At 34.3% G+C, this 12,597-nt stretch overlaps 1 protein-coding gene across 2 annotated transcripts in view; it reads left to right on the top strand.

The window, feature by feature from the left end:
• The window catches only part of CCDC178 (coiled-coil domain containing 178), a 189,118-nt gene that overhangs the window by 111,656 nt on the left and 64,865 nt on the right, over nucleotides 1–12,597 (top strand). For both annotated transcript variants that reach the window (XM_085316233.1, XM_085316232.1), the window contains exon 17: nucleotides 7,917–8,066. In XM_085316233.1, coding sequence (XP_085172359.1) covers nucleotides 7,917–8,066 — 150 coding nt within the window. The remainder of the gene's footprint in view (nucleotides 1–7,916; nucleotides 8,067–12,597) is intronic.

The following is a 12,597-nucleotide window of genomic DNA, read 5'->3' on the forward strand; positions in this document are numbered from 1 at the left end:
TTCTTCAATGCCCATCCCAATGCTTTTTCTTTTCTCTCTTTTTTTTCTTTCTTTCTTTTTTTTTTTTTTTAGGCGTTATTAAAGAGATTTACCAAGACCATGAGATTCATCTAGTATTAGTTCAAGACTTAGAAACTTTTCAGTATCCTGTACATCCCTTGAATTTACCTATTGATGAAAGTATATGTTTAACATGTATGAGTGGTGTCAAATTATGTTTTTGCAACATGAAAACATACTAACTGAAAATATARTGTGGCTTTTTGCAGATCTTGAATATTGTTTTTCTCCTTCTGAATCTTTGTGATCATGACTGATCACAACATTAAATTAAAGGCTAAATTTTACCTGCAGACAAAGCGCTCTCAATCTTCATTCTTTCAATAATAATAATAATAATAATAATAATAATTTCTTATCCTCAGACAGGTTAGTTAATTGTCAAGTAGTTCTATTTAGGTACTATTCTGTTGAGTAGGAGCCTGGCAAATGTTTTAAACTTCTGACAGACAGGAGGAAGAAATTCATTATGTTCTGAAAGGCAGTTAGTTGACAGAAAGTCTRTAAATGTAGCAATTGGCAGATCTGTTGTTGGAGCACAGGCAATAAGCTCTGAAGTTTCATGAAACCATTAGAAGAATAATTTCAGAATAGTTATTTCTGATCTTTCAAAGAAGTTGGACTCCACAGAGTGAGGATCAGTGGCAYGAAGTMTAGCTGAAGGCCRGTAACTTGTAGCATATCCCAGGGGTCAGTACTGGGTCCAATGCTGTTCCACTTATTCAACAGTGGCTTATATGATGGCACAGAGTGCACCCTCAGCAAGTTTGCTAATGATTCAAATAGTTCAGAGAGACCTGRACAGACTGGAAAAATGGGCAGAGAGGAACCTCTTTTAGTTCAGTAAAGGGAAATATAAAGTCGTGTGGCTGAGGAGGARTAACCCCATACCAGTACAGCTGGGTGCTCTCCTGCTGGAAGGCAGCTCTGCAAAGGAGGATGTGAGGGTGCTGGTAGCCAACAAGTTGATCATGAGCCAGAAATGTGCCCTTGTGGCCAAGAAGGCCRGTGGTATCTTGGGTTAAGAGGAGTGTTGCCAGTAGGTTGAGGGAGGAGATCCTCCCCTCGTACTCAGCCCTGGAGTACTGGTTCCAATTCTGAGCCCACCAGTWCAAGAGAGATAWGAAGCTACTAGATCAAGTCCAGCAAAGGGACAGGAAGGTGTTTAAGGGATTGGAGCATCTGTCATAGGAGGAAAGGCTGAGGGAGCTGGGGCAGTTCAGCCTTGAGAAAAGAAGGCTTAGAAGGGATCTTATCAATGTGTATAAGTATCATAAGGGAGGGTGTAAAGGAGATGGAGCCAGACTCTTTTTCAGTGGTACCCAGTAAGAGGACAGAGGCAATGGGCACAAACTGAACCACAGGAAGTTCCATAACATAAGGACATAAGGAAAAACTTCACTTTGAGGTTGAAGAGTGCAACAGGATGCTCAGATAGGCTATGGAGTCTCCATCCATGGATATTCAGAAGCCCTCTGGATAGCGCCCTGGGCAGTATGCTCTAGGTGACCCTGCTTGAGCTGAGGTATTGGACTAGATAATCTCCAGAGGTCACTTCCAGTTCCAACAATTCTGTGATTCTATGATTCTACAATGAAAAAGTTCCCTCCTTCTGGACTACAGAGAAAGATTTGAAGCCTTTGTGTTTAACCAGGACCCTTCGGGGTTCTTTGATATGTTGTTTTGATCACACATCAAGATGTTCCAAAATTCTGTCAGTAGTAACATACCATCTTATCATGAACTGTACATGTGCTTATTCTCTACTTTATAATTTGGTGGAAGAAACTTCATGGGATGTAGCCCAACTAGATAGTTACTCATTGGTTTTTCATTCACCTCTGAAAAATCAGTGTTGCTATATACCATTTACTGTTAGGTTTCCTGATCTTGGAGGTGGGTCTCTGCTTTATCAGTTCAAGCCTTTGGATTGATAAGTCTTTAGACTTCTCCAGTTCTTGATCTCAAATCGGTGCAAGAGGTGACTTTCGTTTTTAACCATGACTCCAGCATAGAGACCAGTCTCCTTTGTTGTAGTTGAGATTCCTCARTAGATAAAAGTAAAATAAATTTGATCCTTCTGCATATGTGTGAACATTTGAGCAGTAAATTCTTCACTTCTGTTCAATCGTTATTGGAGCAGTTAATTCTGAACCACATTTTTGGAAAGTCCTTTGGGTAGAACACATTGTTACCGAAGACAAAAGAAAAAGTTCTTCCTTTGGTTCTTGAAGAGAAAAWTTGAGGGATGATAATGAATGCTTTTTTGGCGTATTGATCCCCTGAGATTCATGCCTTTACTCCATTCCCAGGGCTCTGAAGAAGGTGAAGCAGGATAAACTTAAATATTTCTAATGGTTCCAGTATTGTCTTCTGTTTGCTTTGCAGATCTTTTGCAGCTATGTATTCACAGATACTGGCACAACTACACGAATACAGAATGATCGTGTAGCATTCAGATCTTATTCTACAACCGCATTCTCTTTATAGTGTAAATATAATCTGATTTATGAGCCACAGACAAAAAYTACTTTGTGGAGACCCTGCATATTCCAAGTCCTCCAGAAAAGACTGCATATGAACAAACAAAAACATGGAAGCAAAATCAATGAATGAAAAATTGTGACCCCAAAAGTCTTACATATGTGACCCAAAATACTTGTATAGTTTATTTATTTTGGAATACCTGTAATACTTWAAGCGGTAGGTCTGCTTTTATGTTTGCCGGTATTATTTTAGTAGCAGTTTCAGTTTGCYGTCCACAAAGGGACATAAATTTTCTTGCAARTATTTAATACGTCTGTTTTTATTTTCCATATTAATTCTCCAGTTGAGCCCTTATAAGAATTAACTTACTTCATTCAAAATTATTGATATTATCATTTGACCTACTGTATTATCAGTGAAAGACTACTTTAACTATCATTACCTTTGCTCACAGATAAGCTAAATGCAATGTCAGAAAATTAGTTTGTTTGAAATGGTCTCTAACAAGTTATTTAAAAATACGAACTCTCACTTCCCTGTTTGTATATATACTTCAGGGTGCATTTTCTAAGTCTTCACCCATACAAAGTAAAGCAAAAGTTCATAACGTGGATGTAAAAAGACACTGTATTTCAGAAGAAGAGCTARTGTAAAAAACTCTGTGTTGTTAGGTTTTTTTCACTGGCAGCAGATGCAGGGGAAGACCTATTTCAGCTCAGAGACCATCCAAATGTATTGCAAATTGTACTAGATCAGTATGTGCTATCAACAAGGTAAATCTCTTGACTYGTACTAGAGATTGTTCAAACAAGACTCAGGTGTTTGCACAGCATACCTTAACAGGGTTCCAGGACTGGAGATCTGCTGAGTAGCTGCATGATGCTTAGGAACCAGAAGATGCTGGTGGCAGCATCAGCAGAAGGTCCCAAGTAAGGAGCGTGAGTCAGTGATTGTTATGCAAATTAATTTGTGGCTTCTGTGACTTTTAGGACCCAAACTACTTGCTAATAAACATTAGGTGCTAATAAACGTTTTCCTCAAAGAAGAAAAAAATCTTTTACTTGCTTTACAATAACTTTCTTTTCCATAATGGTGGATTGTCAGCTCTGTTACGATGAATGTGTAGCATTGGGAATCAACATGCTCTTTATGCCTTTGGAAGAGRAATATACGGTGTGCAACAGCTACTGCTGGAAAAACTTTACTAAACTGCTACTGGAAAGTTCTATGGAGACGGGAGGTGGATGCACATGAACACAGTAATTTTAAGATAAGTTATTTCTTTTGTCTGATCATATTATGAGTTATTCTCCAACAAGAATATTTCTTACCTACAAAAGAAACAATCATTCCTGCTTGGAGAAACCAATTTCATTCCTCACAACATCAAGTTTAAGTAGTATAACCAATTAATATAGATCCTTTAATAATTAGTTTATTGTGCTGATGCACCTGATTGTCAAAATCAATTGTTCTTATCTTTTGACAAAACACTGCTGTCAGAGTGGCCATTCAAACTGATAACTGACTTTGTAAATCACAGGGATTTATATCATGTTTATAGATACATCATTATGTGAACAGAATCATTGATCCTAAGATTGGTCTCTTCAATTCTTTACAAACCTTTGTGGCACAAATGTGGAATCATAAAATAATTCCTGAATCAGTTGCAACACAAAAGGTTGGTATTAGTGCACATAAAAGGATGCAGGTATAACATAAAACACACATTTTCTCTGTGCTGCAGACACCAAGCTGCAGTATGCCCTGACTGTTTTTAAATTTCATCCTTGCTCTCTTTTTCCCTTTATGTTAAACTAAGTTAGTGGTGATCTGTATCTGCAGCCTAAGAAGTCAAAGGTTTTGTTACTAGAAGAAATTTCTATGTATCCTGAGTTATTGAACTGATTATTCGTCATTGTGTTGCGTGGTGTTGCGTCTGCTTTTCTATTACGTAGTTCAGCAGTACTGGTGCTAAGTTAGYTGCAAGTTTTAGGGGGGAGGATTTTGTTGTTTTCAATTTTTTGTTGGTTCCACATWTTTTATTATCTAAATACTGATTTATGTTATGACAGAATATTTCACGAAATGTGTGTAGTGAGGAATAGTGTTCTAGCTTCCTGCAGTCCCTGGAAGATGGGGATACTTCCCAAGCTGCTGTGTTGAATAAGAGTACATAAAGAGATAAAAGCATATTGTTCCATCAAAGCCGTATATTCTGCCTCAGATACCAAATGTCCAGGGATAACTATAAGAACAAGGAAACCATGTTGTAATACTTCCCCAGAACAATTCTCTAGCCCTCTCTTAAGCCAAAACAATTTTGTTTTTCGTTTAATAGTCCTCCTAGAAGTTCTATCTTCCTTTTAAATCTGTGCAAGTTTTTGATACTCACAAGAATCTACACACCTTACCTACATATAGTGCAAAGAAGTATCTTTTTTCGTTTGTTTTTAGTATGACATTTGCTAGTTTAATTTGCTTTCTCTACTACAAGACTTCAAGTTTCATTTTGTCTAAGTGCCTTCAAGAAATCCTCTGAATTATGCTTACTTTTGTCCGGAAGTACTTCATTTGAATCAGACAAAAACAGATAAATGTCATAAATTCCTTCCTATATTTCAGCCATCAGTTCTAGAATGTTTGAAGAACTCAAACATCTGAAGACAATGACTAGTATATCAGAAGTCTTTGATTTCAAGTTTTGCTGAAGAGAAGAATAAACACATGGATCTTAGTGCTTTTTATGAGTATATAGTATGTGAGTTCAGGAGTCTGAGATGCAGAGATAAAACAAATTTCAGGATCCTGTACTTAAACATCTTTAAGGTCAATTTTGACATTCATATCCCTATTCTCCTAGACTAGGAAAAGAAAGTGTAGCATGTATTCTCACATACTGAGTTTGGTGGTTTGGTTTAACCATTCCTCTCTTTCATAGAGTGCCTTTAAAGAACTTTTTTCTTGTCTACATTCTAGGAAGTCCACTCTAGAAATGTCAGTGAGTAACTTCTGGATATTTGAAGAATGTATGTTCTTTGCATTYTGATCCTCTACTTTCAGAACAGTGAATGGAGAAAAGGAACCATTTCACTTTAACTGTCTCAGCTGTCATAGGCTATGCAGTAAAGCTCTTTTTCAAATTGAACAACTAGTATAGCTAGATGTATAGGTGTAGCCACTGACTCTTAATAAATCTGGAGAGGGCCGATTTWTTTTCGTTGGTATATTGTTGCTCTTGGTCAAAAGGTCTGTACCATTTTAAATAATAGATCTGGTTTTATACTCGGGTATATACTGATGAAAATTACCATATAGATTTAATTTTCTACAAATAGTTAACTTTTCAGTAGTTTTCCTGTATTCCTTGAATTTATGAAAGTTGTCAATGCTGAGTAAGTTAGTCATTTGCAGATACTGAATGTCAACACATTAATGTCAATCATCACATATTTGTTAATGAAGGCATCAGTCTGAAAAGAAGGCTTTACCTATCCCTAAAGATTAATAAAGGAAGTAATTGCATCTTCTTCACTAAAATGTACATGTYCACTTTTTCAGGTTTCTGAAAGATGCATTACATTTTCATAATTTAGTGATGTAGAGAGTGACAGGTCTATATGCCAAGAATTTTTAGATTTAGTTGTGTAACTATTCCAAGTTTCTACACATATTTTCTCAGAATCATGTATAAACACAGATACGAAAGTAGGAAAATGAAACTAAACTACTCTGTGCTCAAAAGCTAATTTTYGTGCCTCAGACATGCATCTTTTGACTTAAATAGTACTCTGTTGAAGTGGAGGAGAACAGGAAAATACTCAGAGTAACATTGAATATTCCTCTCCCCAAAATGCAACTAGAATTATTTACAATTCATTTCTTTGGTTTCTTGGTGAACCAACTGCTAGGACAGCTGGTTGCTCCCCACCTCCCGTGAGAGCATCTCACTTGCAGTTTGGGATTGTCAAGTCGCAGGGTGGTCTATCATCTCTGCTGCTGGATAGACAGGCTTCATCCAAAGCTGTCATCGTGTGCTCCAGCTGCTTGGCTGTTGTGTTAGCTGTGCTTTTCAGCAGGAGTACACACAGCACACAGGACTCCAAATACAACCAAGACTCTTAGATAGACTCTTCTGCCTTTAGCCACTTCCAGGCTGTAGCTTTTGCATAACAAGAAAATATTGCCTTACATTAGGGCATACACCCACCACAGGGACCTTTGGCCTTAGTTAGTTGGCACAGACTTCTATGCGCTCTTGTAATTGTAAAATTACCTGCACTCCTCCACTTTATAATATGCATCCCTTCTTAACAGAAATACCACCCAAGTGTAATAGGCAACAACATATGTAAATTCATTAAATTTCAGGTTTGCCAGTTGGTTACTTTCATACATCTCATCTCTGTGCAAGCTAGCACTGTCATCACTAGCATGAAATGAAATATTTTAATAATTTCCTGTAAAGACATGTATTAAAAATATACTTGAAAAAATATTTTGAAATGTAGAAATCACCTGTTTGGTGTTAAATTTCAATGTGGAAATTGAAAAACTTGTAAATGTCAAAGCTCTCTGAAATTACAATATTGAACTAACTGTATGAGTAATAGTCTAGTTGGGCTACCCTCTCCATCAATGCTTGCTAATGGAAAAATGACAGAATTTAAAACAGAATTCCTTATAAAAATAAATTTTAAATTGAGTTAAATCRAAGACTATATATTTTTATAATTTAAGGTATAATATCTGGGTTATAAACTCAGATGACCCAGAAAATAAGATGTAAATGCAGTTGAAATGTTTCTAATAACTAACTAACATGCCTAATAACTTTAACTTTACCTGGTGGCAAAGAAAGAGGCAAAACATAATTAGTCTTTAAAAATTAAGTTAATCAAATTTGAAACATTAAAATTTTTACCTGAAGACATGAATATTGCTTTATGTCAGTTTTAGAAATAATTTTGAAAATGAGAATTTAGAAAAGTAAAATGTGAGTGAGAAATTTGATGGATTTTCTGGCAATCAAAATAAGATAAATTCTATCCAGAAGGAAGGCTTATATAGAGAGGTAGGACATATATTCCCTTTAGTAGTTTCTACTGTAACTATTTACAATATCATTTTCTACACAATAATTTATTAGTGCAGTCACCAGCAGTATTAGCATATTCAGCAAAATTCTAACCACTTTAAATGCATTTGCAGGTTTTCCAATGGTTTCATTGGAACTGTAGTCCTTTCATCTATATTTTGCAGATATTCACAACTGATTGAGTCAAGAAAATTGCAGGAGTGATCTAAAATTTTATTTTTTAGAAAAGTATTTTTTAGGGAATGCAATAAATTCCTTTTCTTTTTAGGCTACACTGGAGCAAATCATTAAAGAAAATCTGTGGTTAGCTCAAGAATACAGTATCTTTCAGAACTACTACTTAAATGATAAAGAAAACCTTACAGTACTCTATGACAGTAGAATAAAAGTGGAAGCTGCAGTTAGAGATCATCATCAGGTAAAATGCTAATACAACTCCATCAATTCTGTAGTCATTTCTCTTCTCTCTAAAATTATTTTGATCTCAATGAGCTCCTTAAAAACAGTAGAATATGTGCTAGTAATACCTATGAATTCTTATTTTCTTAATAGATATTTTAAACTCTTTGTATTTTCCATTGTTTGTTTTTTACTTTTACAGAGCAGTTCATGTAAGATATTCATAATTTATTATTCAAGAATTCATAATTCTCTGTTGAACATGAAATGTATTTATTTTTGTGTCTAGCTATATTACCAAGTAATTAAAGTGTACCTTACCATTTCATAGAATTTCTTAATAGAAGGCTTTTTCTGGGAATTGTGAGTTTTATGACAGTTATAGGCAGACACTACAAGCCTTTAATTTACAAAGCAGTCAAATGACAATGAAAAAAGGTAAAATATAGTTTAATAAACRTGATGGAGGCATTGAGCTAATGTTTGGTGACTAAAGTTACATTTACAAAAACATATACTAAATAATATATATTTTTAAAAGTGTCATGGAATAAGAGTCAAGTGACATGTTGAAGAACTGTTGTGGAAATCTCCAGGTAATGTAAATTCATGTAAAAAGTCTTTTTTGTTGCTCCTTGTTATGTGTATAGATAGCTTTCAAAATATGAGCCTCTCAGTACCAAATATAAGCAATTCAAAAATGTTGATCAAATATTTTATTGTTTATATGTTTATTGTTTATTCATTGTTCCTTGATTGTCTTTCACTTTAGTATTTTTGAAAATTAATATGCATTTAAATCATTCTTGTGCCCACAAACCTTAAATCCAAATAAACAGTTTCAGGGAAGAATCTTTTTTAACTTAGGTCATTTATGTTGGAATCAGGTCCTGACACATTGATATTTTAGTCCCTTTTCTAAAAGTACAGAGTAGAATTCTGCAAATAAATAAATGAGATATCAAATCCAAATTATTTGCTAAAGCTTCACTCTTATCAGTCCATTGTATGTGTTATCATCAACTGCGCATTTCCTCACGTATCATTTGAATTTATCTATAATTTTCAAATTCAGTGTATACAGTTTATTGCTGACAAATATCAATACGAAAATACCTTCCAAAGTTGTCTAGTTAACTATGCTGCCCTTTCCAGARCAAATCAAATTTTAAGCATATATTCATAGGGCTGACTATTTTGGTGGAAAATGTTGGAGATTTAACACATCAAAAATAKGAGACATTATCTCCTCTTCACCGTATGAGTGTCAATTATGTTTTGTCAATGTTATAGTAGAGGCAGTGCTATGAGTATCAAAATGTTTTCTTAAAATGGCTGGGTTATAGAAAGAATTGAATATATTTTCCCTGAATGCAGAATTTGGRCATATTCTCTTTACCATATCTAAAAAAAAAATGTATCTGCGTTAGGCTGCCATCTGAAACTTCTGACTCTTTGGGTGTTAGAATGTCTGTCTTCTACATTCTCAAAACTTAAAATTTCTTGATAACATTTTTGAAACAGATTTCACACTCAACATTTTACCTTTTTGGGTATAGTATGGATGATATTTTAATGCATCTCGGTGGTAGTCTGGAAACAAAGAAAACTGCAGATGAGTTGGCATATATTATTGCTTTTTCACTCTCAATTTGAATATAATAAAATAAACATAGTAAAATATAGCAAAATTGCAATRTAATATCAACAGGATCTAGTTTCATCAGCAGTGCTACATAATCATTTGCTTGGCTTTTTAAAATCTTATTCCTGAAGAAAATGGTTATGAGTATGATGTTATTCTATAGGAGCTTATATTCAGCATTATACCACATACGCCTAGCTTGTGGTAGAAATTAGTGATGATAATATTTAGCATTTCTGACAGTCCTCTGTGCCATTGAGCAGAGGTATATTCTATGCACAATATTAATTTGAGAATTACYGTGACAACTGATCTTATTTTCTTTTTGATAACTCTTTTTTAAAATAAATATCTAGTCCAACTATAACAGCAAAATAATTCTACCATTATCCCATACAGAAAGTATTTAGTAATTGTGACAAAAAGAAAAAAGGTGTTGATTACAAACAGCTCATATAAAAAGACGGTATTTTTTTCTTCTTAGACTTTGCTAATAATTGAATTATAACTACAACAGAAAATCAGTTCTGAGGGAGTGTCCATGTAATGATTTTTTAGTTACTGTACTGTGTGTATGCATCACAGTAACATGAACGTTCAAGAAGAAGAAAGTGTRCTCATCGTTCTCTAAATCCTGAAAACTTTCTTCCCTTTACGTGATATAAATATGTATATATAATGCACCCCAAATTAGAAGCTTTTTTAAAAAAATATTGATATAAAAAGCAAACTGCTATTTTTACATTGTTTGGAGTAATGTAACTGGAAATAGCAGCTGCCATAGCTAATTAAGTAGGTTTGCTCTGGGCTTTTAAGTAGCTGCTTTGTTCAGCCTTAAAAATAGCTCGGTTTTGATGTTGRGTGGAATAACACATTGGTAACATGAAGTGTTTTGTTGTGACTTTGGGAGCTTCTGAGCACTGAGGAATATACATTTAGATACAGCAGGGATATACATTGTTATATAGAGAGGCTACACCTATAAAAGGATAATTCCTTCTTGCATACTGGGAATGCTCTTGGGAGGAGATAAGTAGTATTTTCTCCCTACTGCTACTCATATGAGATGGATTTCTTATCCTAATGAACAATTTTTTTATGTTAGTAGCTTTTTCTTTGGATATTTGAGGAGAGCCTAGCATGCCACAATAAGTAGTAGCCTAGTGGAAGATACACATTCAAGTTTCAACTTTGTATCTTTTAAGTAAGTGCACAAATATGAGTCTCCAGTAGCCCAGATAAGTATTAATATAACTGCTGGATTATTTTCAGTTATTTTCTTTCTTGCACTCCCTCCATTTGGAATGTTAATTGGGTTAAAATGGTTCTGTTTGGTCCTACGGCATGTTGAACCCTGGTCAACAGGCTATTTGAGGACATGAAGGCAAAAAAGCCTTTCCTTAGTCATACTCCACAAGCCTCAGATGATCCAAAGAACAGTCTTGCTTTTGAGAAGCAGCACTTTCTGAAAGAAAACTGGTTCATCAAGAACACGTTTGAGAAACTTACTTGATTTTCAGTAGTGTCCTATTAAAGAGAGGAATTTAGATAAGTCAATCCAGCTAGAGAATAAATTGCTGTGAGGTAGAAAGGAATGAATAGTATGAAAAGGGTTTCCAGAAGAAAGGAAGAGTGAAGAGGAAGATGAAAAATAACTGGAAAAACATTTAGCTGGAGAACAGGCAAATAAGGTAATAGAACATGAAATTGAATTAAATTTGGGGGGGGGGTTCATTTTTTTCCATCAAAATGAAAAACAAGGGAGAAGCTACAGTAAGTYTATATTAATTTGTAGAGCATGTTACATAAATTTGGTGTGGGAGGGAGAACTTTCTTTTTATATACCAGAAAATCTTGGTTTTTWAAGACAAGCATTTGAGAAATGTGTTGTGGGCATACATAAGTCCAAATGTGTATATGAGAAACCTTTTCTGTTTGCATCTATACTTACAGTACTAATGTGYAATATTTCAGTGTTCCTGATTTCTGCAAGGATGTATGGAGTCATTTTTTATTTATTACAAAAAAGAAAGCAAATTATACTCAAATGGGGATGGTCATTCTGGTCATTCTAGTGAGTCTAGTGAGACTTTCAGCATGTCTTCCTTTGACTTTATTTGTAAATCACATCCAAGCATTTGAAGATTTTTAATCAGTATTCTTACTCTACAGCAGACTTTAGAATCTGCTAAGGTTCCTTTGTAAACTTATCTCTGGATGTATATTTAGGRATTTAAGATGAATGTAGAGATGTAATGGCTATATAACTTTCTTTAAGGTAATGCTGTGCTTACCTAATTAATTTTGTACTACAAAGTGTTATATTTTTGAATAGTTACTGGTCAGAACTTAAATGCATATTTTCTTTCATTTACAAAAAAGGAAATATATTTTATCTCAGAAAATATACTTTTTTGAGTGTTTGATCACTGCTACAATGAATTTAAAYTTATCCAAATTTTAATGTTCAAGTATCAAATATTAGTGAAATGAAATATCAATCTAGACATGAAAATTTTCTCTGAGATACTGTTACCCGCTTATATGCTTTTCTTAACAGTTTACTGCATTTGAGAAAGATACTTCCCTCCACAAAGACATTCCTTAAGTTGATTTTCCATATACATATTTTCAGCTGCCCARTGGCAGATCTATCAAGTTGGATGTCCTAGCTTCATTGTTAGCATGAACCAGAAATTTCCATCTTTTATAGATAACATTGAATAAACTCTTGTGAGTCTTGGCATTAATTAAACAAAGCATTTACTTTCAAAGGCAGTTAGATTTCATCTGATCGTGTTGAAAAATGATTGTTTTTTATACATGTGTTTTGAGGTGGCAACAACTTAAGCATGCAAGATTTGTAGTTCTTTTCTTTTCTTTTCTTTTCTTTTCTTTTCTTTTC

This window comes from Rhea americana, unplaced genomic scaffold (genome assembly GCF_003343005.1).
Source record: "Rhea americana isolate MKP2758 unplaced genomic scaffold, rheAme1 scaffold_46, whole genome shotgun sequence".
NCBI lineage: Eukaryota > Metazoa > Chordata > Aves > Rheiformes > Rheidae > Rhea > Rhea americana.